The sequence below is a fragment of the Oncorhynchus mykiss genome, chromosome 17 (genome assembly GCF_013265735.2).
Source record: "Oncorhynchus mykiss isolate Arlee chromosome 17, USDA_OmykA_1.1, whole genome shotgun sequence".
In the NCBI taxonomy this organism is placed as follows: domain Eukaryota; kingdom Metazoa; phylum Chordata; class Actinopteri; order Salmoniformes; family Salmonidae; genus Oncorhynchus; species Oncorhynchus mykiss.
In genome coordinates, this window is record NC_048581.1 from 1,969,558 (window position 1) to 1,996,575 (window position 27,018).

Genomic DNA, 27,018 nt, shown 5'->3' on the forward strand with positions numbered 1-27,018 from the left:
TTTTTTTCCCTACCCGTTCTAATAAATCGATACTCGATTGCTCTAGCCTGAACGCAACAACGCCAGTCAAAGCGGAAGTTGCTATCCTGCTAAATATGGTAGCTGAACTTGTGCTCGTACTAGCCTTTAAGCAAGGTATCCTCCTCTGAATCCCCGAAATACATTAGCCACAGGACAACTTTGTTTGGACATCGTAAAGGACCATTAGCCTTAACTGAATAGATATAGCTAGCTACATACCTACCTCCCTTTCCACGTGGAAAAAAATACGTTAGCTGGGATTTTCTACAAGGAATCTGGTGAGTTGGCCAGTTTCTATGCACTTAAGGACGACTAATGTTTGCAGTCTAGCTATTTATGTCGACAATGTTACTCATTTGTGTTTTGTGAAGTGCAAGCAAACACGGCAGTGCGACTATCACCCGGAAGTTATGTTCCCGCCCAACTAGTCGTCGGTGCATGTTATGAATGTTGAAAGTTGCATTTATAATTCATAAAACTTAAGTTGAAAATGATGCTGTCATTGCTTCCTGTTCACGAGACATTTTGATAAATAGCCTAATGTCTAACACCGTTTTAATGTCACTCCATAACCAATACGCAGGAACAGTTCGTGATGTATTGAAAACCTAAACGTACAATTTACTATCTAAAAAAATTATAATGATGGCGCCGGAGGGGATGGCTTCCGTTTATGGACTCCTAACCATTTGTAGCGTTTGTTTTTTCCGCGTTGTTTAATTAATACATTTTGTAAATATTGTTTCTGCCACCGGCTCTAATGACCATAAAGTGCTTATAGTTATCAGAATAGCGATTACTCACCTCGAACTGGAGGTGAGTCGTACGCAAAGGACTTACTGTTGCGCCCGGACCAGGCACAAATCCCCTTCATTCGCATGACGCCGATACAGGGGCCACAGATCCGGATGTCTTGTGAGAGTCCTTCGGCGAGTGGGTAAACCGCCTCTACCATTCGTCCTATTGACGAACGTGCAATCATTGGAGGATAAACTGGATGCGCTCCGTTCGAGACTATCCTACCAACGGGACATTTAAAAACTGTAATATCTTACGCTTCACTGAGTCGTGGCTGAATGACGACATGGATAATATACAGTTGGCTGGATTTTCCGTGCATCGTATTTGTCAATAACAGCTGGTGTGCGATCTCTGATATTAAGGACGTCTCAAGGTTTTGCTTGACTGAGGTAGAGTACCTCATGATAAGCTGTAGATGACACTGTTTTCCATGAGTTTTCATTTCAAGTTTTTTTTATAGCTGTCTATTTACCACCACAAACCGATGCTGTCACTAATACCGCACTCAGTGAGCTGTATAAGGCCATAAGAAAACAAGGAAACGCTCATCCAGAATTGGTGCTCCTTGTGGTCGGGGACTTTAATAACAGGGAAACTCAAATCTGTTTGACTTAATTTTTACCAGCATGTCACATGTGCAACCAGAGGGGGGAAAAAAACACTAGACCACCTTTACGCCGCACAGAGACGTATACAAAGTTCTCCATTTCCCCCCATTTGGCAAATCTGACCATAATTATATCCTACTAAAGCAGGAAGTACCAGTGACTCGCTCAATACGGAAGTGGTAAGATGACGCATATGCAAAGCTACAGGACTGTTTTGCTAACACAGATTGGAATATGTTCCGGGATTCACCCGATGGCATTGAGGAGTGTACCACATCAGTCACCAATAAGTGCATCGTTGACGTCATCCCCATAGTGACTGTACGTACATATCCCAACCAGAAGCCATGGATTACAGGGAAAAACCACATGAGATAAAGGCTAGAGCTGCCGCTTTCAAGGAGCTGGACACTAATCCAGACACTTATAAGAAATCCCGCTATTCCCTCTGTTGAACCACCACATGAAGAAGCACCTCCTCGTCCACACTGGCAGCAGACCACAGGACGTTGTGCGGCCCTAAGTGTTCCAGGCTATAGTTTAGGCAAAGCGTCTATACAGGACTAAGATTTCATCCTACTACACCGGCTCTGACGCTCGTATTACAAAGGGAAACCCATCTGCGAGCTGCCCAGTAACACAAGCCTACCAGACGAGCTAAATGACTTCTACGTGCGCTTCGAGGGAAGCAACACTGAAGCATGCATGAGAGCACCAGCTGTTCCGGATGACTGTGATCACGCTCTCTGTAGCCAATATCAGTAAGACCTTTAAACAGTTTAACATTCACAAGGCCGCAGGGCCAGACAAATTACCAGGACGTGTAGTCAGAGCATGCGCTGACAAACTGGCAAGTGTCTTCACTTCCTGTTCCTGACCGAGTCTGTACCTCCACATTTCAAGCAGACCACTATAGTCCCTGTGCCCAAGAAAACCAAGGTAACCTGCCTAAATCACTACCAACCCGTAGCACCCACGTCTGCAGCTTTGAAAGGATTGCCCCAACAGATCCACAGATGACGCAATCTCTATTGCACTCCACACTGCCCTTTCACAACCTGGACAAAAGGAACACCTACAGCTCAGTATTGAACACCATAGTGATCCTCAAAGCTCATTGCTAAGGACCTTGGAACTAAACACCTCCTCTGCAACTGGATCCTGAACTTCCTGATGGGCCGCCCACAGGTGGTAAGGGTAAGCAACAACCTATCTGCCACGCTGATCCTCAAAATGGTAGACTCTCAGGGTTGCGTGCTTAGTCCCCTTCTGTACTCCTTGTTCACTCACGATTGAGTGGCCAAGCACGACTCCAACACCATCATTAAGTTTGCCGATGGCACAGCGTTGGTAGGCCTGATCAACGATGAGACAGCCGATAGGGATGAGGTCAGAGACCTGCATCCGACCGCGATGCGCTACAGAGGTTGGCGCTTACAGCGCAGCACTTCCAGGACCTCTATACTAGGCTTGTGTCAGAGGAAGGTCTTAAATATTGTCAAAGACTCCAGCCACCTCAAGTCATAGACTTTTCTCTGCTGCTGCACGGCAAGCGGTACCAGAGCACCAAGTCCAGGTCCAAAAGGCTCCTTAACAGCTTCTAACCCCCCCAAGCCATCAGACTGCTGAACAGCTTCTACCCCCCCCCCCCCCCCCAAGCCATCAGACTGCTGAACAGCTTTTACCCCCCCCAAGCCATCAGACTGCTGAACAGCTTCTACTCCCCCAAGGCATTAGACTCCTGAACAGCTTCTACTCCCCCAAGCCATAAGACTCCTGAACAGCTTCTACTCCCCCAAGCCATAAGACTCCTGAACAGCTTCTACTCCCCCAAGCCATAAGACTCCTGAACGGCTTCTACTCCCCCAAGCCATAAGACTCCTGAACAGCTTCTACTCCCCCAAGCCATAAGACTCCTGAACGGCTTCTACTCCCCCAAGCCATAAGACTCCTGAACAGCTTCTACTCCCCCAAGGCATTAGACTGCTGAACAGCTTCTACCTTCCAAACCATAAGACTCCTGAACAGTTCATCAAACTACTACCTGGACTATTTGACTGAACCCCCTTTTTTTGTGCTGCTGCTCCTCACTGTTTATTATCGATGCATTAGTCACTTTACTCCTACCTACATGTACATATTACCTTGACTAACCTGTTTATTATCGATGCATTAGTCACTTTACACCTACCTGCATGTACATATTACCTCGACTAACCCGAGCAGACATTGAAAATCCCTTTGAGCATGGTGAAGTTATTAATCACACTTTGGGTGGTGTACTTAAATGAAACTCTTAACCATTTTAGAGAGGTTTAACCATTTTAGAGATGTTTAACCATTTTAGAGAGGTTTAACCATTTTAGAGGGGTTTAACCATTTTAGAGAGTTTTAACCATTTTAACCAGGAGCTCTAGAAAGAGTTGTCATAGTGGCCACGCAAGCAGCCCGTGCGTTCGCCCTCCCTACAACATTTTTTAAATGTTCTTCTTCTGGAGAAGGTGTCTCAAGATGACATTTTCACGATTTCACTAATATCATCAAAGTCAATAAATCATTGCAGTTAAAAAAAAAAAACTGATTTTAAGTAGAAAAACTAGTTGACATTCATACTGTTGCTGCTTCCTGTAATTAAAGTGTCAAAAACACCGGTTTTAAATGTCCAAATCCATCATCAATATGCTGAAAGGAGTTGTGATATGTTGAAGAACAAGACATACAAATTACCCCCTACAAACACGTGTCACTCTTGTGCTCAGATTACTTGTATTTTGTTACTACACAATTCAAATCACATTTTATTTGTCACATACACATGGTTAGCAGATGTTAATGCGAGTGTAGCGACATGCTTGTGCTTCTAGTTCCGACCATGCAGTAATATCCAACGATTAATCTAACCTAACAATTTCACAACAACTACCTTTTACACACAAGTGTAAAGGAATTAATAAGAATATGTACATATACAGATAGACACAGGCAAGATGCAGTAGATGGTATAGAGTACAGTATATACATATGAGATGAGTAATGTAGGGTATGTAAACATTATAAAGTGGCATTGTTTAAAGTGACTAGTGATACACGTATTACATAAAGATGGCAAGATGCAGTAGATGGTACAGAGTACAGTATATACATATGAGATGAGTAATGTAGGGTATGTAAACATTATATAAAGTGGCATTGTTTAAAATGACTAGTGATACACGTATTACATCAATTTTTCCATTATTATTTAACAAAATACAAGTATCTTAACTACTCACACACCATCATTTACCAAGTGGTCACGCCAGACTGAAATTGATTAGCTTTTTCTAATGTAATCTATAGTGCGCAGAAATGAATCACTCGCATCAATACTGTATTGAAATCAATGAAACTGGGACAATAGCCGTGGCAGCACCTACCATTTACTCTCGTCTAAAAGACAAACCAACACAATCTTGGGTATACTACATAAATACCTGTTGATAGGTGAGAACCTCATACCTAGCCATTTACCTGTTGATAGGTGAGAACCTCATACCTAGCCATTTACCTGTTGATGGATGAGAACCTCATACCCATCCATTTACCTGTTGATAGGTGAGAACCTCATACCTAGCCATTTACCTGTTGATAGGTGAGAACCTCATACCCATCCATTTACCTGTTGATAGGTGAGAACCTCATACCTAGCCATTTACCTGTTGAGGGATGAGAACCTCATACCCAGCCATTTACCTGTTGATAGATGAGAACCTCATACCCAGCCATTTACCTGTTGATAGATGAGAACCTCATACCCAGCCATTTACCTGTTGATAGGTGAGAACCTCATACCCATCCATTTACCTGTTGATAGGTGAGAACCTCATACCTAGCCATTTACCTGTTGATAGGTGAGAACCTCATACCCAGCCTTACTGTGTATTAATACTGTGTTGTGATGTATCATTATTCTACTTCAGGTGTATGGACTTCCTGCTGTCTTCTACTACAGGTCATCTAAAGTGTATGGACTTCCTGCTGTCTTCTTCTTCTACAGGTCATCTAAAGTGTATGGACTTCCTGCTCTCTTCTACTACAGGTCATCTAAAGTGTATGGACTTCCTGCTCTCTTCTTCTTCTACAGATCATCTAAAGTGTATGGACTTCCTGCTGTCTTCTTCTTCTACAGGTCATCTAAAGTGTATGGACTTCCTGCTGTCTTCTTCTTCTACAGGTCATCTAAAGTGTATGGACTTCCTGCTGTCTTCTTCTTCTACAGGTCATCTAAAGTGTATGGACTTCCTGCAGTCTTCTTCTACTACAGGTCATCTAAAGTGTATGGACTTCCTGCTGTCTTCTTCTACTACAGGTCATCTAAAGTGTATGGACTTCCTGCTCTCTTCTTCTTCTTCAGGTCATCTAAAGTGTATGGACTTCCTGCTCTCTTCTTCTTCTTCAGGTCATCTAAAGTGTATGGACTTCCTGCTCTCTTCTTCTTCTACAGGTCATCTAAAGTGTATGGACTTCCTGCTGTCTTCTTCTACAGGTGGACTTCCTGCTGTCTTGCCATTGACTGCATTGTTGTTTCCACCAGCAGGACAACATGAGTGGAGAGAAGGAAACATTGTTGGAAGAAATGGAACAGAGTTTACACCCTCTAACGGAGGATAATTTACGACACCTGTGTGAACGCTGTGGAATAGATGGCTCCCAAGTTAAAGGAAAGAACCATCGCTCGTTGCGACGTAAAATCATGGAGGAAATGTGGGAAAATGCAGACTCAGTCAAATCGGAGGAGCTTGGAATGTCTTGGTTACTCCGACTGAAAGATGACATCAGAAAGATGCATGAAGAATCTACTGTGGCACCCATGAGTTCCAGCCAGTCTGATGATGACGACGACGATGCTACAACCTGCGGCGAGGAATGGGACAAGGATTGGTTTCCTAGCAACGGGCTGGAGGCGGAGTCATCTCCAGAGAGCCATACCCCAGAGAGTTCCAGCCAGTCTGATGATGACGAAACGGGTAAGAAGAATGGGGTCGCGGCAGGGGTCCATGTGGGTCACGGGATGAAAATAGCAATGATAAAAAATACATTTTATAAATAGATCTCCGGGATGGAAGAGCGCTGTTAGTGTAAACGACTGAAACCAAATAAAATATGTAGAAAAAAAGAATGGAGGAAAAGGGTTAGGGTTATATATATATATCTTTTTTTTCTCCATATATACTTTTCAATAATAGGCTGTGATCTATGAAGAACTTTTGAAAGAGAAAAAGCTCCTAGACAATCGGGCCCTTTGATAGAGTTCTAATGTTTGAGCATAAGAATACAGCATTAGCCCATGTCACAATGGGTAGAATTGTAGGAAATGATCTTAAAACGGCAACATGTTCTTTCAGTTCCATGGCAGTGTGTGTGTATATGTTTTCACTGCCCAACCCTTATTGGTTGGTTGTGACTCGATACATCTGTATTGGTGGGTCAAGAAGCAAAAAAAAAAAAAAAACTACAATCTGCTTCTGTAACAGTTCATTGATTGGTCAATATTTATTAATTGACCCATATTTGCTAAATGTAACTATTCAGTGTTGTATAGCAGCTCATCTGTGTTGGATGGGGAAGATACTTCAACACTAGGTCATTGTTAAGTACTTTGGTGCATGTGAGGAACCTTAACTTCACGTCTTTGTTTCACAGGGGACAACCCTAACGGTCGCTCGCTCAGTGGGAGGGTCTTATCATCTGGGAAGGCTCCAGGGTTGAAAGTGATCCAGCGCCCTTATAGCTGTGATGTATGTGAGAAGAGTTTCACTCAATCAGGAAACCTACGAAGACACCAAACGGTACACACAGGAGAGAAATCTTACAGTTGTGATCATTGTGGGAAGAGTTTTGCTCATCCAGGAGCCCTGACTATTCACAAGCATGTACACACAGGAGAGAAACCTTACAGCTGTGATCAGTGTGGGAAAAGCTTTTCTCATCCAGGAGCCCTGACTATTCACAAGCGTGTACACACTGGAGAGAAACCTTACAGCTGTGATCAATGTGGGAAGAGCTGCAGAGATGCCACAGCCCTGAATGAACACATGCGTACACACACAGGAGAGAAACCTTTTCACTGCCATGTCTGTGGAATTAGTTTTTCTCGACAAAGCAACCTGAATGTACACATGCATACACACACAGGAGAGAGGCCTTGCATCTGTGATCAATGTGGGAAGAGCTTCACTCGGTCAACGGACCTGACCAAACACAGACGCATTCACACCAGCGAGAAATCCTACAGCTGTGACCAGTGTGGGAACAAATTTGCTCAGTCAGGAAACCTGACGAGTCATCAGAAAACCCGCACAGGCAGAAAGAGAACCCGCACAGGTGGAAAGAGAACCCGCACAGGTGGAAAGAGAACCCGCACAGGCGGAAAGAGAACCCGCACAGGCGGAAAGAGAACCCGCACAGGTGGAAAGAGAACCCGCACAGGCGGAGAGAGAAATGAGGCGGGTGGAGAGGGAACCCACACAGGAAAGATACAGGAAGAATCTACTGTGGCACCCATGAGGCCCAGCCAGTCTGATGATGATGATGCTGCAGACTGCGATGAAGAATGGGACATGGAAAACAAGGATCGGTGTCTTAGCAACGGGCTGGAGGCGGAGTCAGCTCCAGAGAACCACACCCCAGAGCAGAGGCAGAGGGGTGTGAGTATTTTCCCAGAAAGTCTCAGCAGTATTTCCTTGATTCCTCTCATTCTCTGGACCTCCTGTTATAAATTAATTTCGAGGAGAAAGTCCAACGAGGAACCCCAGGTAGTCTCCTTAATGCATTTTATAGCAGGAGGCCCAGAGAAGTGAGAGGAGTCAAGGAAATACTGCTGAGACTTGAGGTTTCTAAATGACTTGACCAGTAGGAGAGTGTTTCCTTCCTGATTTATACTGGGTCCCTTTTTGTGGTTTTCAGGACATGTCTCTCCCACCCGCCTACCCTCTCCCCGAGTCCCCAGGTCCTGCCTCTCCCGCTGGCACATTATTACTGGGTTTGAAGAGGGTGTCTGTGCGGCTGGTTGACTGCAGGAAAACACTGGGACTGAGTGGAACTACGAGAGTAGGAGGAGAAGAGAAGGAATATGGAGATTCAGATTCGATGTCATCAAGTAGGAACAATGGTGTGTATTAGACTACAATCTGCTTCTGTAGCAGTTCATTGATTGGTCAATATTTATTAATTGAGGCATATTTGCTAAATGTAACTATTCAGTGTCGTATAGCGTCTCATCTGTGTTGTATGTGGAAGATACTTCACCACTTTGGTGCATGTGAGGAACCTTAACTTCATGTCTTTGTTTCACAGGGGACAACCCTAACGGTCGCTTGCTCAGTGGGAGAGTCTTATCATCTGGGAAGGCTCCAGGGTTGAAAGTGATCCAGCGACCTTATAGCTGTGATGTATGTGAGAAAAGTTTCCCACATTTAGGAGACCTAAAGAGACACCAGAGAATACACACAGGAGAGAAACCTTATAGCTGTGATCAATGTGGGAAGAGTTTTGCTCGAACTGATTACCTGGCTGAACACAAGCTAACGCACACAGGAGAGAAGCCCTACCTCTGCTCAGACTGTGGGAAGAGCTTCTATACACCAGCAAAGTTGAAAGAGCACGAGCGATCACACTCAGGAGAGAACCCTTTCGGGTGTGGTCTGTGTGGGAAGACCTTTGCTTGTTCAGGTTCCCTGACTAATCACAAGCGTGTACACACAGGAGAGAAACCTTACAGCTGTGATCAATGTGGGAAGAGCTGCAAAGATGCCACGGCCCTGAATGAACACATGCGTACACACACAGGAGAGAAACCTTTTCGCTGCCATGTCTGTGGAATGAGTTTTTCTCGACGAAACACCCAGAAAGTACACATGCGCAGACACACCGGAGAGAAACCGTACAGCTGTGACCAGTGTGGGAAGAGATTCGCTCATCCAGGTGATTTGAAAATACACATCAGAGTACACACCGGAGAGAAACCGTACAGCTGTGACCAGTGTGGGAAGAGATTCACTCAGTCAACAAACCTGACTAAGCACAGACGTGTTCACGCCGGAGAGAAGCCCTAAAGCTGTGATCTATATTGTATGAACTTCACACAGTCAACAAACCTGAATTAAACCTGACAAAGCACATGCGCGTTCACACCGGAGAGAAACCATACAGCTGTGCTGTGTGCGCGCGATGAACTTTCGCTTATTTGTATCTCATTTCATGGGCTCATATTGTCAATTAAATCATGTAGAATATTTTATAATTGTTATAATAAAAGTTAGTTTTGATTCTATTCAATTCAAATTGAATCCATATGTTAATACATACCACTATTTTACTTTTAATACGATTTCAATAAAAGCTCCTTTATTATAAATAGCTGTTTTGAACTTTGGCATTCCTTTTTCTTCACTTTGACCCTGCTGGTCATCTATGAACAGTTGAACATCTTGGCCGTGTTCTGTTATAATCTCCACCCGGCACAGCCAGAAGAGGACTGGCCACCCCTCATTGCCTGGTTCCCCTCTAGGTTTCTTCCTAGGTTCCCGTCCTTTCTAGGGAGGTTTTTCCTAGCCACCGTGATTCTACACCTGCATCGCTTGCTGTTTTGGGGGTTTTAGGCTGGGTTTCTGTACAGCACTTTGATATATATCAGCTGATCTAAGAAGGGCTTCGTGAAGTCATTCGATTGATTGACTTTACCTATTCTTCGGAGAACAAGACAAAATGCAGCAGGTTGTTTCCTGAAGTAAGACCACACAGCTACACACAGCATCACGTGTTAAGGGAAGTGTTTCATCTCCTATCGGGGAAGTGTAGTGAACGGGCTGCTACACAGTCACTTTCTATACTGATGTAGAGTTAAACAACAAGCTACATAACAAAAAGCAACTGATTTATTTTCCTTTCCAGGTTTTATCAGCCTTCCAGAATCTCCATGTTTAAAAAAAAATGTAGGTGACTCGTCTTCAGCAAATTCTCTTCTAACCAGTGAAAATAAAAAACTGATTCTCCATATTGCGTCTGGCCTTTTGAATAGTTTTAGTTTGATTTCAACGGGATGTCGATGGGACTAATTAACGGAAAAGTGTTGTGTTACACTTATCGCGCTGGCGACCCACTTGAATCAAAATGCAACACTCAAATAACTGGCTGTGTTCCACAGGTTCCACTCTAATAACCAGTTAACTGGCTGTGTTCCACAGGTTCCCCTCTAATAAGCAGTTAACTGGCTGTGTTCCACAGGTTCCCCTCTAATAACCAGTTAACTGGCTGTGTTCCGCAGGTTCCCCTCTAATAACCAGTTAACTGGCTGTGTTCCACAGGTTCCACTCTAATAACCAGTTAACTGGCTGTGTTCCACAGGTTCCCCTCTAATAACCAGTTAACTGGCTGTGTTCCACAGGTTCCACTCTAATAACCAGTTAACTGGCTGTGTTCCACAGGTTCCCCTCTAATAACCAGTTAACTGGCTGTGTTCCATAGGTTCCCCTCAATAACCAGTTAACTGGCTGTGTTCCACAGGTTCCACTCTAATAACCAGTTAACTGGCTGTGTTCCACAGGTTCCACTCTAATAACCAGTTAACTGGCTGTGTTCCACAGGTTCCACTCTAATAACCAGTTAACTGGCTGTGTTCCACAGGTTCCCCTCTAATAACCAGTTAACTGGCTGTGTTCCACAGGTTCCACTCTAATAACCAGTTAACTGGCTGTGTTCCACAGGTTCCCCTCTAATAACCAGTTAACTGGCTGTGTTCCACAGGTTCCACTCTAATAACCAGTTAACTGGCTGTGTTCCACAGGTTCCCCTCTAATAACCAGTTAACTGGCTGTGTTTCACAGGTTCCCCTCTAATAACCAGTTAACTGGCTGTGTTCCACAGGTTCCCCTCTAATAACCAGTTAACTGGCTGTGTTCCACAGGTTCCCCTCTAATAACCGTAGCAGTTTGTCAGTTACAGCAGCATGTCCCCTGAATGATAACGAAGAGGTACTGTTAGTGAGAAGCCTGACCACGGGGGTGAGAAGGTGATTGAAAGCGTACTTCATGAGCTGTTACCAAAAAACAACTGGCATTTGGAAAGTTTGAGGTGAGGGAGAAAGTGTGGTGGAACAAGTATTTGTTAGCATTGTTAAGTTTCTTGCTCACTGGATCGAATTCCCGTTAGCTAGCCAGAGAAATGTAGATCAACATTAGCCAACTTAACTGATCAATTAATAAAGTATGGTGGATAGAGTTCACTCAGGCCCCGTTTACAATTGAAAACCATTTGGGGGGGAAATGATCCGTTCTGATCTACTTCACTCATGGACTTTAATTGAACCAGGAAAAAAAACGTGACTCCCTAAAAACACCCCACTTCAATTTAAGTGACTTCGTAGCAGGTAGGTAAAGCATTTTCATAACCTGCTACATTAATAATCCCAACCTGCTGGGTAAAGTCGCTGCTGTATTGAAGTGGCGTGTTTTAGGGAGTCCCACAAAAAACACAGTCTCTGATCTGACGATACTCGATTGGTCTGGCCTGTGACTGAACGCAACAAAACCAGACAAACCGGAAGTTGCTGCTCTGCTACTAAAGATGGTAGCCAGTTAAGAATCGCGCTAATTAGTAGCTTTCAAGCAAGATATTCATCTCAATATAAATCATACAGCGCCATAGAAAATGACCATTAGTCGAAACTGACGAGATATAGCCTACCTGCCTTTCCACGTGCACGAATACGGAGGACAGAGACGTGCTAACTACGGAGTTGGCTTTTCTACAAAGAATCTGGTCAGTTGGCTAGCTTTTGTTCAACAACAGCTTTAGCCGGATGTATGTTTTTGTGAACGACGAATGTTTAGTCTAGTTATGGCGGTAATGTTACCAATTCTAGTTTTGTGAGGTCCAAACAACCCCTGCATTGTGAGTATGACACGGAAGTTTATGCTCAACTAGTACTTGGTAAAGGTAAAAAAAAAAAAAAAAAATCTTTAACGTTAGCAGGTCTGATATCGCTCCGTTTTAAAAGATACATAGCTCAAATGAACCATAACATTATTTTTTCTTCATGTCGATGCCTTTTAAACGTCGTTATGAATTGCTCCAAAATAATACCGGATGAAGTTTTGTACATGATTAGGTTGCGGCCATGTTGATGACGTCATTAGTCAGTCTGAGTTCAGTTCTTTACATCCGCGGAGTGTATGGAAGCGTTTAGCTGCCAAAACTCAATTGGAATTGCAAATGGACAAATGATCAATCAATATCATGTTTGCAATTCCTTTTCCTAACTGGGTATGCGTTTCCTAAAATGGGTATTTTCATGATTGAGTATGCATATTGTCTGCCAATTTGCTAAATAATTCGCAAAGTGTGTTTTTATATTTAAGTTCCATGGTACTATCCAGTACAACACGGATACATTTGAAAATCAAATGTAAATGACTTAAATGACAAATCATTTATCATGTTTGCCATTTAATTTCCTTGTTGTGATAGCATGAATTGTGACTAAAAATAATTCTCAATTGACAATGCTTTTCCATACTCTGTGGTTTAAGACTCAATTCTAATGATCAATCAAATTCGATAACTCAATTGCAATGCTTAATTTTGCTATTTTGTTTCCTCATTAAGTGTTATCGTATCGGAGGTGGTAGCTGTGGTGAAGTTCTCGGAGCCCGAGGCACTGAGGGTCAGGATAAAGATTCATCTGTGACAGTAGGAGTGAAGTTTTAGAAAAAATTGGACCCTTGCCTTTTGGCTGATCCATTAGTGGTTTCAGGGTGGGTGAAAACAGAGTTGGGTGCTGTGGAATCGGTGAGGATACGCGGAAGTGGTCTTGTGATAATTTGTTGTGTTCCTGCTGGTCAGAGGGAGAAGGTGCTCCGCATTAAATGAATGGGGGGTGGGGGGCAAGAAATGTGAAATGTTTTGAGCTCAAGAAAAGGGCGCCATTAGGCCTCCGGAGTGGCGCTGTGGTCTAAGTCATCGCCGTGCTAGCTGCATCACTATAGATCCTGGTTCGATACCGGGCTCCGACTGCGACCGGGAGACCCATGAGGCGGCGCACAATTGGCCCAGCGTCGTCCAGGTGAGGGCTGTTTGCTCTATCATCATTTGAGATAGGTGTCGCATGGTTCATTCTGCATTGTGTACTTTTAATTAGGACGCTGCCACAACTGCTAGTTGAATTATTTTTATTTGCACACGAAGAGACTACACACATTATGTTAACCATTGGCGCAGTCCTAGCTCTCAGGCACCTGCGCAAGCACATGGACACTCACTCAAACACTGTCCCAAGTACTCAGAAGTTACAATAGATACCCTAGTTAGCGAGCTCTGTGAAACTTGTTAACATACATCTTTATATTATCCACATTGTAACAAACTTATGGCAGCGTAACAGTACATTGTGTAACATTACCACGGTTTTATATTGAACCATTTCGGAGCCAAGGACAACATACCTCGCTATGCTGAAGGTCCGGCAAAAGAGAACAATAAGGGGGTACGGAAATGCAGATAACCCGCGATGGGCCAAACCAATAAGGGGGTACGGAAATGCAGATAACCCGCGATGGACCAAACCAATAAGGGGGTACGGAAATGCAGATACCCCGCGATGGACCAAACCAAAATATACACAACTTTTACAATTACATGTATGTACAATATTGATGTGAAAAAGTGTTTGTACACCAAAGAAAAACATGAGCTCTGCAGCTGTAATTAACTAAAAAAAATACACTGAATTATTATTATTATCAAATTATTAACATCCCCTCTTGACCTCGCCTATTTGAATTGGTCCTTGTGTGCAACTTGGTGCGTAATCTAGGGGAACAACGTCACACTGCTACATTGGCAACAGCAGTAAACATCAGTTGTTCATGTAATTTCAGATACTTGAGGGTAGTTGACGATATCTCGATACAAATGACACATGTTGTTTACTTGGCTGGCTAGCTACATGCCAGATGGATCTAGCTACCCTCACATATCTGAAAATACGTGATCCATCGATGTTTACTGATCATAAAAAGCATGCAGCTACTTGCTGTATAACTCTGATAGAGATACATGTGGAATAATCAAAAATGTTTAGTTATGACTATGAGCTTAAAAGAGGATGATGATATTTAAACCAAATAGTTACAAACATTTATTTAACAATCCCCTGAAAACGGCACGTAGTTGTCAAGGGTTTTAGTGGAACTGAGGTCTCCTTACCCCCCAGCAGCCAAATGGAACGATCAGCACCGTATTGTCACGTTTTATTGATTAGGACCTGCTGAGGATAGTATCTTCTGACTGGGGGAGGGGTTATATTAATTAGGACCTGTTGAGGATAGTATCTTCTGACTGGGGGAGGGGTTTTATTGATTAGGACCTGTTGAGGATAGTATCTTCTGACTGGGGGAGGGGTTTTATTGATTAGGACCTGTTGAGATAGTATCTTCTGACTGGGGGAGGGGTTTTATTGATTAGGACCTGTTGAGGATAGTATCTTCTGACTGGGGGAGGGGTTTTATTGATTAGGACCTGTTGAGGATAGTATCTTCTGACTGGGGGAGGGGTTTTATTGATTAGGACCTGTTGAGGATAGTATCTTCTGACTGGGGGAGGGGTTTTATTGATTAGGACCTGTTGAGGATAGTATCTTCTGACTGGGGGAGGGGTTTTATTGATTAGGACCTGTTGAGGATAGTATCTTCTGACTGGGGGAGGGGTTTTATTGATTAGGACCTGTTGAGGATAGTATCTTCTGACTGGGGGAGGGGTTTTATGGATTAGGACCTGTTGAGGATAGTATCTTCTGACTGGGGGAGGGGTTTATTGTTCTAGACATTAACCCGCATCGCCTGCAGTACGTATTTGGGAACGTACAGTATCTTTCATATCAGCAAAGAAATAATACATTAAAAAAAACTGTTTAACTGAGTACATATCGTTTTGTAGGGTTATGGTTCCCACACGGCGCTGTCTTCATGTTTACATACGGCGCTGTCTTCATGTTTACATCGCTTGTTGTACAGAGGGTTCCCACACGGCGCTGTCTTCATGTTTACATACGGCGCTGTCTTCATGTTTACATCGCTTGTTGTACAGAGGGTTTCCACACGGCGCTGTCTTCATGTTTACATCGCTTGTTGTACTGAGAGTTCCCACACGGCCGTGTCTTCATGTTTACATCGCTTGTTGTACTGAGAGTTCCCACACGGCCGTGTCTTCATGTTTACATCGCTTGTTGTACAGAGGGTTTCCACACGGCGCTGTCTTCATGTTTACATCGCTTGTTGTACTGAGGGTTTCCACACGGCCGTGTCTTCATGTTTACATCGCTTGTTGTACAGAGGGTTTCCACACGGCGCTGTCTTCATGTTTACATCGCTTGTTGTACAGAGGGTTTCCACACGGCGCTGTCTTCATGTTTACATACGGCGCTGTCTTCATGTTTACATCGCTTGTTGTACAGAGGGTTTCCACACGGCGCTGTCTTCATGTTTACATCGCTTGTTGCACTGAGGGTTTCCACACGGCGCTGTCTTCATGTTTACATCGCTTGTTGTACAGAGGGTTCCCACACGGCGCTGTCTTCATGTTTACATCGCTTGTTGTACTGAAGACAAGACGGAAGACATAGCTAATTAGCACAGGTGGCCACCTATCTAACGTGCTCTGGACACCTGTGTGTAAGTAACTGGGGAGGAAGTGTAGTTATTCAGCTGGAGGCACACGCAGCGTCTGGATCTGGGCCAAACTGCTACAGGAAGTCTAGCATTTTTTGTTGTTGAAAGATTCTTTCTCACTGATTAGAAGTAGTTGCATTAGGTAGTTGGATTAGGTGATGAGAAGAGTACACTGGTAAATAAATGTTGTAAATAATCATATTACACTGTCAATACTGTGTTGTGATGTATCATTCTTCTATTACAAGTGTATGGACTTCCTGCTCTCTTCTTCTACTACAGGTCATCTAAAGTGTATGGACTTCCTGCTGTCTTGCCATTGACTGCATTGTTGTTGTTTCCACCAGCAGGACAACATGAGTGGAGAGAAGGAAACATTGCTGGAAGAAATCGAACAGAGTTTACACCCTCTAACGGAGGATAATTTACGACACCTGTGTGAACGCTGTGGAATAGATGGCTCCCAAGTTAAAGGAAAGAGCCATCGCTCGTTGCGACGTAAAATCATGGAGGAAATGTGGGAAATTGCTGATTCAGTCAAATCGGAGGAGCAGGGAATGTCTTGGTTACTCCAACTGAAAGATGACATCAGGAGGATACAGGAAGAATCTACTGTGGCACCCATGAGGCCCAGCCAGTCTGATGATGATGATGCTGCAGACTGCGATGAAGAATGGGACATGGAAAACAAGGATTGGTGTCTTAGCAACGGACTGGAGGCAGAGCCAGCTCCAGAGAACCACACCCCAGAGCAGAGGCAGAGGGGTGTGAGTATTTCCCAGAAAGTCTCAGCAGTATTTCCTTGACTCCTCTCATTCTCTGGACCTCCTGTTATATATTAATTTCGAGGAGAAAGTCCAAGGAGGAACCTCAGGTAGTCTCCTTAATGCATTTTATAGCAGGAGGCCCAGAGAAGTGAGAGGAGTCAAGGAAATACTGCTGAGACTTGAGGTTTTTAAATGACTCGACCAGTAGGAGAGTGTGTCCTTCCTGATTTATACTGGCTCCCTTTTTGTGGTTTTCAGGACATGTCTCTCCCACCCGCCTCCCCTCTCCCCGAGTCCCCAGGTCCTGCCTCTCCCGCTGGCACATTATTACTGGGTTTGAAGAGGGTTTCTCTGCGGCTGGTTGACTGCAGGAAAACACTGGGACTGAGTGGAACTACGAGAGGAGGAGAAGAGAAGGAATATGGAGATTCAGATTCGATGTCATCAAGTAGAAACAATGGTGTGTATTAGACAACAAATCTGCTTCTGTAGCAGTTCATTGATTGGTCAATATTTATTCATTGAGGCAAATTTGCTTAAGGTAACTAACTATTCAGTGTTGTATAGCAGCTCATCTGTGTTGGATGGGGAAGATACTTCAACACTAGTTCATTATGAAAATCTTTAGTACATGTGAGGAACCTTAACTTCATGTCTTTGTTTCACAGGGGACAACCCTAACGGTCGCTCGCTCAGTGGGAGGGTCTTATCATCTGGGAAGGCTCCAGGGTTGAAAGTGATCCAGCGACCTTATAGCTGTGATGTATGTGAGAAGAGTTTCACTCAATCAGGAAACCTAAGAAGACACCAAACAGTACACACAGGAGAGCGACCATATGTCTGTCCTATATGTGGAAAGAGTTTCCTTATGTCAGGAACACTGTCTAGACACGAGAGAACACACACAGGGGAGAAACCATACGGCTGTCCTATATGTGGAAAGCGTTTCCGTACGTCAGGACAATTGACTATACACAAGCGAACACACACTGGAGAGAAACCTTATCGCTGCGATCAATGTGGGAAGCGTTTTACTCAAGCTTGTTCCCTGACTGAACACAAGCGAACACACACTGGCGTGATGTTCCACTGCTCAGACTGTGAGAAGAGCTTCCCTACATCGGTGAAGTTGAAACGGCACCGGCAAACGCACACAGGAGAGAAACCTTATCGCTGTGATCAATGTGGGAAGGGTTTTGCGAGAGCTTATTCCCTGACTGAACACAAGCGAACACACACAGGAGAGAAACCATATGTCTGCGATCAATGTGGGAAGAGATTTACTAACTCGGGAACACTGACTTTACACCAGCCGACACACACTGGAGAGAAACCTCGTAGCTGTGCTATATACACCTGTAAGCACTGTGAGTGGAGTTTTGCTCATTCAGAAGACCTAGCAAGACACCACCAGAGAAAACACATGTGGGAGGGTATTCATGTCTGTGATGAATGTGGGAAGAGTTTTGCTAGTTCTGGAGACTTGAATATACACAAGCGAATACACACAGGTGAGAAACAATATGTCTGTGATCAGTGTGGAAAGACTTTTGCTAGTTCGGGAAACCTGAATATACACAAGCGAATACACACAGGCGAGAAACCATATGTCTGTGATCAATGTGGGAAGAGCTTTGCCTCATCTGGATTCCTGACTAAACACAAGCATATCCACACCGGAGAGAAACCTTACAGTTGTGAACGGTGTGAGAAGAGATGTGTTTCCAAAGGAGAGTTGAGAACGCACCAGCTTGTACACCCCAGAGAGAACTCTCTCTTCCTGTGTGATCGATGTGGGAAGAGCTTCACACACATGGGATCCCTGAATGTGCACATGCGTAGGCACACAGGAGAGAAACCGTACCGCTGCGATCAATGTGGGAAGAGCTTTATTCAGCCAGTAGAATTGAAAATGCACCAACGAGTGCACACTGGAGAGAAACCCTACAGCTGCGATCTATGCAGGAAGAGATTCGCTCAGTCAGGACTGCTGACTGTACACAAGAGAACACACACTGGAGAGAAACGTTATAAATGTGATATATGTGGGAAAAGATTCGCTCAGTCAGGAAACCTGAAGAGTCATCAGAAAACCCACACAGGCAGAAAGAGAACCCACACAGGCAGAAAGAGAACCCACACAGGCAGAAAGAGAACCCGCGCAGAGAAAATCCCCACAGGCGAAGAGAGAAGTCAAACAGACAGAGGACTGAATCACCACCACACCTCCATCCTCCCAGGCATCAGTTCTCATGATCCCTCTGTAGACTCTGGGTAAACATCACAGGATCCCCTCTGTAGACTCTGGGTAAACATCACAGGATCCCCTCTGTATTGACTCTGGGTAAACATCACAGGATCCCCTCTGTAGACTCTGGGTAAACATCACAGAATCCCCTCTGTAGACTCTGGGTAAACATCACAGGATCCCCTCTGTATTGACTCTGGATAAACATCACAGAATCCCCTCTGTAGACTCTGGGTAAACATCACAGGATCCCCTCTGTAGACTCTGGGTAAACATCACAGAATCCCCTCTGTATTGACTCTGTGTATACATCACAGGATCCCCTCTGTATTGACTCTGGATAAACATCACAGAATCCCCTCTGTATTGACTCTGTGTAAACATCACAGAATCCCCTCTGTATTGACTCTGGGTAAACATCACAGGATCCCTGTATTGACTCTGGATAAACATCACAGGATCTTTGTATTGACTCTGGGTAAACATCACAGGATCTCTGTATTGACTCTGGGTAAACATCACAGGATCCCCTCTGTCGACTCTGGGTAAAATAGCCCACTCTGTATTTCATATACAGTGTACATTGGAGGTGGCAGAGTATGAAGTGCTGTTGGATATGTAAGACACACCAAGTCATACTGGTTAGTATTTTGTTACAATACGAATAACCGCAAGTGATTTTAATGTGCGTTTGTGTCTGACCACGTCCACCGGGAATTCTGATTGGTCAATAGTGGCCATGGTTTTTAAATTTACTAGCCTAGAATATATTGCCTTACGAGACTTTTGTCCATAGAGGGACACCATTATCAAGTTTCCTGCAGATCAGGTCATTCGGTTGCAGAGGAGTAACGGTTTTTAAGTGTTTTGGCAGAAAATCCATCATGGAGGCACTTCTGGTTCTGAGGCAAATGTGTTCCTTGTGAGGAGAAGTATATATATATATATATATATATATATATATACTGCATTTCATGACTTTAGGTCAAAACGGGGGTGAAGAGAGCGCAACCTTTTCAAAGTTTGCATTTTCAATCTCTTGTTATAGCGCCACCATCTGGTCAAATCAGTGTGTGTGTGATCTCTAAAAAGGGCAGGATGCATCATTCAGCCAAGTTTTGTCAAAATCGGGCCAGTAGTGTCAGATAATCGCGTGTGACAAACCTAAAAATGTACAAACGGGATAAACATGGTGCTTTCATGATAACTGGGAACTCTGGGAAGGGGGGAGGGGGACGGGACAAGGTCAATATATTCCAGATGAGGTCATGACATTGGTGATCTGTAACGGCTGAACCGTGATGCAATAGGGGGGGGGTGTGTTCCTACGCTTAGACGTTGCTGACCACTGACAGCTCTTACAACGCCTGGATAGGTATTTCACCTATCAGCCAACCAACCACATATTGTTATAACCTGGTGAGGAGGAGGAGCTCTGCAGACCGTGTCCTGAAGTAGTTTAGCCGCGCTCTGTAGAGTAGCTATTTTCTCAAGGAACTTGTGACATTCCTGGATTACTCATTATATTAATGAAGTCTGATTCAATCAACAAATACGATTGTTCGTTTTATTAACAACAACAAAAAGGTTAAGGGTCCAAGACTGTGTACATATCTGGTGGCTGTGTTGGCAAAAATCACTACATATCCCATCGTGCCAAGTAGGGAGAGGCTGCCCGTTGTCACAGTTCCAAGACCAGTCAGAAACGTCCAGCTAAACCCCTACGTCAATGAAGTCGGTGGATCTTTAAACTGATCTTAGGTCTGTGTTAAGTAGCAGGAAAAAAAAAACAGAACCAGTCATGACGATTCAACAAAACAATAAATCCTTTTCAACTTTCTTTGTCTCTGAACTTACAATAGCTAGCCCCAAGTCGTTATATGTTTAATTTTGCTCTTTGCCTCATGACTCCTGCATACTTTGTTGACTACAAACTTTCTTTACCCAACTGTGGGACAGGCTGTTTGTTCCCACACTCAGGACTCGGACTCTCTAATGGGTTACACAGACTTTTGGCCTCCCATCCTATTCTAACCACCTCTCGCCAGTTTCGGTATTTATGTTACGTGATGAAATTGCTGTACAATATGATCTCGTTGCCATCTGATGCACATTCAGATGTCATAAATCAGCACTGCAGAGCTCTCGCTGTCCTCTGCCGTGCCTTGATTGTATTACTGTTGATGATATATCTGGAAATGTGCATGTATAGCCTGGCCCCTCTACTGTTGCTAGCCACAATTGGGCTCTGATATCTGCTTCACTGATTTCTGCTCTCGTAAAAGCCTGGGTTATCTGCCAGTTAACACTAGAAGCTTATTACCTAAAATGGATCAATTGAAAGTGTGGGTTCACAGCTCCAAACCAGATGTGTTGGTCATTACTGAGATTTGGTTAAGGAGTGTTTTGAATACTGATGTTAACCTTTCTGGTTATCACCTTTTTCGGCAAGACAGATCTTCCAACAGTGGGGGAGTGCTCGGTTGTCTCCATCAAGTCTGTCCCCAAACAATCTGATTTGCTGGTTTTAAGCATTACACTTTCAAATAGCTCTTTGTTGACTGTGGCTGGATGTTGTTGTCCTCCATCGGCATCGACCTGTACCCTACCTGCCCTAAGATCTCTCTTGGTCCCTTACACTAAGTCTGAATTTGTCCTGCTAGGTGACCTAAACTGGGACATGCTTAAACCACCACCTACCTGTGTTTGTAATGGCTGCTCAGTGAAACAGCCTGTCCTGATTTGTCATAGATGCTTGCTAAAAAAACTTCTTAATGAGCAAACCTTCCTTCATGAACTGGCCTCTGTCGAAGACGCTTGGACCTTCCTTTTTAAAATATTTTCAGTGGTATTGTTAATACATCCCCATACAGAAAATTAGACTTAAAAACAGTAACTGTGGCAAAGTTGCATACACCTCAAGAAATGGATATGGCAACAGGCTCAGCACACGCATACTCAGGCTGACTGGCTCTCGTTCAGGCGAATGAGAAATAAGTGCACTCAGGCTATCCGGAAGGCCAAAGTTAGTTACTTTAAGGAGCAGTTCTCTCTCTGTGGGTTTAACCCCCAAGAAGTTCTGGAAAACAGTTAAAGACCTGGAGAATAAACCATCCTCACAGCTGCCCATGTCCCTTAATGTTGATGATGTGGTTGTTACTGACAAGAAGCACATGGCTGAAGCTCATTAATCACCACTTCATTAAGTCAGGATTCCTATTTCACTCAGCCATGCCTCCTTGCCCATCCAACATTTCCTCATCTCCCACCCCTTCCAATGCGACTATCCCCGACGCTTCTCCTTTTTCCCCTGCCCCGCTACAAAGTTTCTCCCTGTAGGCTGTCACTGAGTCCGAGGAGCTAAAGGGGCTCCTGAAACTTGACCCCCCAAAAAACATCTGGGTCAGATGGTTTAGACCCTTTCTTCTATAAGGTTGCAGCCCTTATCATCACCAAGCCTATCTCTGACCTTTTTAACCCATCTCTCCTCTCTGGGGAGGTTCCCATTGCTTGGAAGGCAGCCACGGTTTGTCCTTTATTTAAAGGGGGAGATCAAGCTGATCCTAACTGTTATAGGCCAATTTCTATTTTACCCTGTTTATAAAAAGTGTTGGAAAGACTTGTCAATAATCAACTGACTGGCTTTCTTGATGTCTGTAGTATTCTCGCTGGTGTGCAATCTGGTTTCCGCTCAGGTTATGGATGTGTCACTGCAACCTTAAAGGTCCTCAATGTTGTCACCATTGCTCTTGATTCTAAGCATTGTTGTGATGCTATTTCTATTGGCTTGGCCAAAGCTTTTGATACGGTAGGTCATTCCATTCTTGTGAGCCGGCTCAGGAGTATTGGTGTCTCTGAAGGGTCTTTGGCCTTGTTTGCTAACGACCTCTCTAAGAGTGCAGTGTATAAAATCAGAAAATCTGCCACCGGTGTGATTACTACCTCTGAGGGTTTAGAGCTTGAACAAGTACTTGGGAGTATGGCTAGACGGTACACTGTCCTTCTCTCAGCACATATCAAAGCTGTAGGCTAAAGTTAAATCTAGACTTGGTTTCGTCTATTGTAATCGCTCCTCTTTCACCCCAGCTGCCAAACTAACCCTGATTCAGATGACCATCCTACCCATGCTAGATTACAGAGACATCATTTATAGATCGACAGGTAAGGGGGATCTCTTAGATGTTCTTTACCATTCGGCCATCAGATTTGCCACCAATGCTCCTTATAGGACACACCACTGCACTCTATACTCCTCTGAACTGATCTTCTCTGTATACCAGTCGCAAGACCCACTGGTTGATGCTTATTTATAAAACCATCTTAGGCCTCATGCCCCCCTATCTGAGATATCTACTGAAGCCCTCATCCTCCAGTCTCTGCCAGTCACTTTCTGTTGAAAGTTACCAAAGCACTCACATCCCTGGGTCGCTCCTCTTTTCAGTTCGCTGCAGCTAGCGACTGGAACAAACTGGACAGCTTTATCGCAATCTCTTCATTCAAAGACTCAATCATATACGCATACTGAGTTGTCGTTGCTTTGCGTAATGCCCTTTGTGCTGTTGTCTGTGCCCAATAATGTTTGTACCATGTTGTGTTGCTGCCTTGCTGTGTTGTCTTTAGGTCTCTCTTTGCTGTGTTGTTGTCTTAGGTCTCTCTTTGTGTTGTCTTTAGGTCTCTCTTTGCTGTGTTGTTGTCTTTAGGTCTCTCTTTGTTGTTGTCTCTCTTATCGTGATGTCCTTTATTTTTTAAAATCCCAGCCCCCTACCTCCAGGAGGCCTTTTGGTAGGCTGTCATTGTAAATAAGAATTTGTTCTTAACTCACTTGCCTAGTTAAATTAAATAAAACATTTGCATATCCTTGCTTCAAGTCCTAAGCTACAGGCAGTTACATTTGGGTATGTCATTTATAGGCAAAAATGGAAAAAAAGGGTCCGATGTTTAAAAATGAACCTGAATCTAGAAAATGAATGGTGATGTCGCTTCTGCACACTGTAGACTCCACTCTGCAGCAATCTTCCAGTCGATGACATGCACACAGCCATTGGTTGACGCATGTAACATTATGATGAAAGTCGGGAACCGAATCTCATAGGTGAACGATATTGTTATGGGTGTAAGATGGCACAGTGATGCCATCTGTTGGTAAATGTTCATTACTGCAACTATTGTGTTTTACCGGGGTGCTTGAGATACCCGGATGTGTTGTGAGGTACTGAACAAGCCTGGCTACTCGCATCAATGCCTCTGTCTCGTCATTCAAACAGATATGTTCATTTGGCTCCCTGGTTTGCATGCTGCTGCTACTGCTTTAGGAGCTCAAAACAATTATATGCAGATAATTTACTAAATATTTATATAAATAGGGTGAATCCTCACTGAGGAGAAGGCGCCAAGCTGATTTTTGTAGTGCTGTAAAAAGAGATCTAATTTGTCCATGAACAAAATATATTTGAAGGCGCATTTCATGATCTGACATAATGGTAGCCTACTTTTTTTGCGCTTGACATTGGAGATAAAAAATCAACCTAGAACCATAAGATTTAAGTATTTTGAAAGAAGAGACGTTTCCAAGACAAATGAGCTGGCTCGGAGCCAGTGTTTTATTAATAGTCCATGTTTTAATTAAAATTGAACACATACCACTTTATAATAAGATCAAATACACATCTCTTATGAACTTTGGAATAGCTTTTTGTTTCACTTTACTAATTCTTCAGTGAACAAATAAAAATGCATCAAGTTTTACCTGAAGTGTAAGATTACAGTTACACGAAGCGTCATCCACGTATTTATTCATAATAGAATATAAAAACTCTCGATACTCGATTGCTGTGGCCTGCGTGACTGAACGTAATAACGTCAGTCAAAGCGGAAGTGGCTGCTAAAGATGGTAGCTGACAGTCGTGCTTTCAAGCGATATGTTATTCTCTTAATAAACAAAATACAATATCCACAGGTCAACTTTGTTTTGACGTAAAGGATCATTAGCTGAAACTGAAGAGATGTGGGTAGCTAGCTATCTACCATTTCCACATGGGGGGAAAAAACGGTGGGCAGACGCTTGGTAGCTAGCTACCTAACGTTAGCTGTTTTCTACAAGGTACCTGGTAAGTTGGTAACTTATGTACTACAACCGGATGTTTTTGTGCACCTATGAACGACGTAGCTGGGTTTTCAGCGTTCATATGATACCAATTCCAGTTTTGTGACGCGCAAATAAACCCGGCAGTGTGACTGTCACACAAACATTGTTGTTACTAACTAGTCCTTGGTGAATTTAGCTTTACACGTTAGCTAGCCAGATAATGCGCCGTTGCAAAGGTGAGTGGGTCATATCAACCATAGTTTTATTTTCATGTCGATGCCTTTGAAACGACATTGTGAAATGCCGCAAGCAGTTGATTTGGTTGCGGCGATATTGACGTGCCATGGGATGGGTGTTGCCAACTATTTAAGGAAGATTAGCTGGAGTACTACCGTATACACATAAAACCTAGCGGTCAAACAAGGAAATGTTTTTTTTCACCATTCCCTTTGTTTCTTGTAGGCGTACCCTGTCGTGACATTGATAACCGTGTAAATCTCGTTAGGACAATATATTCTGCTCTATTTACTCTTAATTTCAAATAATAATTCGTATCAAAGTAAATATGCAGGACTACAAGTCCCTGCAAGCGAACTTCATGTCATAGCTAACTGGCACCTGTGCTAACAGGTATTGTGTCAACTTAAAACGTGCACAAGACAGTTCACAAAATTGTCAATTTAAAGAAATTACAATTTATTAATTACTACATTTAGCTAGTATTAGTTAATCCAGATATTCTTACTTTTGCATCAATTCGGCAGGCTCGTCCAGATCACCATGGCATTTATAGTTCCTTATGATAGCCACATTAGCAGCTAACTAGCGTTACATTTTAGGGGGTAAATACAGGCAACGATGTTGATAAGTCACCTTGTCCTAGAAAGATTTACACTGTTATCAAAATGTCACGCCAGGGTAAGTCTACACAAAACACAACCCTTATTTGAAGTGGTTCTAAAATCCCCTATGGGGAAAACATTTCCCTGTTCGACAACTAGGCTTTCTGGGTATTATGACTCATAGACATAAAACCCGGAAATGGTTTAATATTTTTTTTTCACCGTGAATTTGTGCATTTTAGAACTACTTGTGTCGTCTTACCCTGGCGTGACGTTTTATAACCTCACAAATCTCTAATGGACAAAGTCACTTTTATCAATAATTAGCATTGCCCATTTCGGGGAGCAAATTGAGGCTAATATTTAAATCAAATTCACCTTGCCCTAAGATAATTACAAGGCTATCAAAGCTCATGCCAAGTTGAGCCTACACCAAACACACGTTTACTTTTTATTTTTTTATTCACCATGTGAAAACTGAATGGCGGGAAAACTATTGGAGCCATTTCTGTGTTTTTATGGTTATTATAACGTGTCAACTGTGCCGGTATATTGGCTCCTTGATTAGTCGCTAGATGACGTTTTAACGTTGCCGCGGTGACGTCACAGAACCAATTTGCCTTATTGTTGCACAATTGCGTTTTCTACCTCCGTTCCATTTGTTCTTTTCTGCTTCTCCAGCTCTCGTTTGCGGCAGAATTGAGTGTGAGAACTCGCTAATTGCTATCCAAACCATAGAAATCTTCAAAGGCAGCCTGAAATGTAGCTGAATTTGTCGCTAGCACCGTTTACCAATAAAAGTCAACTGGAGGGTTCTGAAAACTCCCTAAATGAAGCCACATAGTCGTTACATTTCGCTACGGTAGGCAAATCATTGCGACATGTAATGGAAGGAAGCGGCAGATATAGGATTTGACATGTGTAATGGAAACGGTAGATATAGG

At 43.5% G+C, this 27,018-nt stretch overlaps 2 protein-coding genes across 12 annotated transcripts in view; both read left to right on the top strand.

The window, feature by feature from the left end:
- LOC110495010 (zinc finger protein 431-like) lies at nucleotides 1–20,060 on the top strand. Of its 10 annotated transcripts, none has more exons than XM_036948561.1 (7): nucleotides 1–299; nucleotides 6,004–6,436; nucleotides 7,113–7,856; nucleotides 7,899–7,944; nucleotides 16,728–16,899; nucleotides 17,158–17,359; nucleotides 17,568–20,060. In XM_036948561.1, exons 2-7 carry the CDS (start codon nucleotides 6,013–6,015, stop codon nucleotides 19,175–19,177), a joined length of 3,198 nt encoding a protein of 1,065 aa, XP_036804456.1. In that variant the 5' UTR covers nucleotides 1–299; nucleotides 6,004–6,012; the 3' UTR covers nucleotides 19,178–20,060. The 10 variants fall into 10 exon arrangements, with proteins under 10 accessions (XP_036804456.1, XP_036804458.1, XP_036804455.1 ...); XM_036948563.1 differs by having other exon boundaries at nucleotides 7,113–7,835; XM_036948560.1 differs by having other exon boundaries at nucleotides 2–299; nucleotides 7,113–7,793; nucleotides 7,836–7,944.
- Nucleotides 16,305–27,018, top strand: part of LOC110495015 (zinc finger protein 2 homolog) — a 17,408-nt gene continuing 6,694 nt past the window's right edge. Inside the window, exon 1 of one of the 2 annotated variants that reach the window (XM_036948566.1) lies at nucleotides 16,305–16,424. The gene's annotated coding sequence lies outside the window, so the exon portion shown is untranslated. Of the gene's footprint in view, nucleotides 16,425–25,031; nucleotides 25,255–27,018 lie in introns of those variants that run through there. The other variant, XM_036948565.1, reaches the window with a different exon arrangement.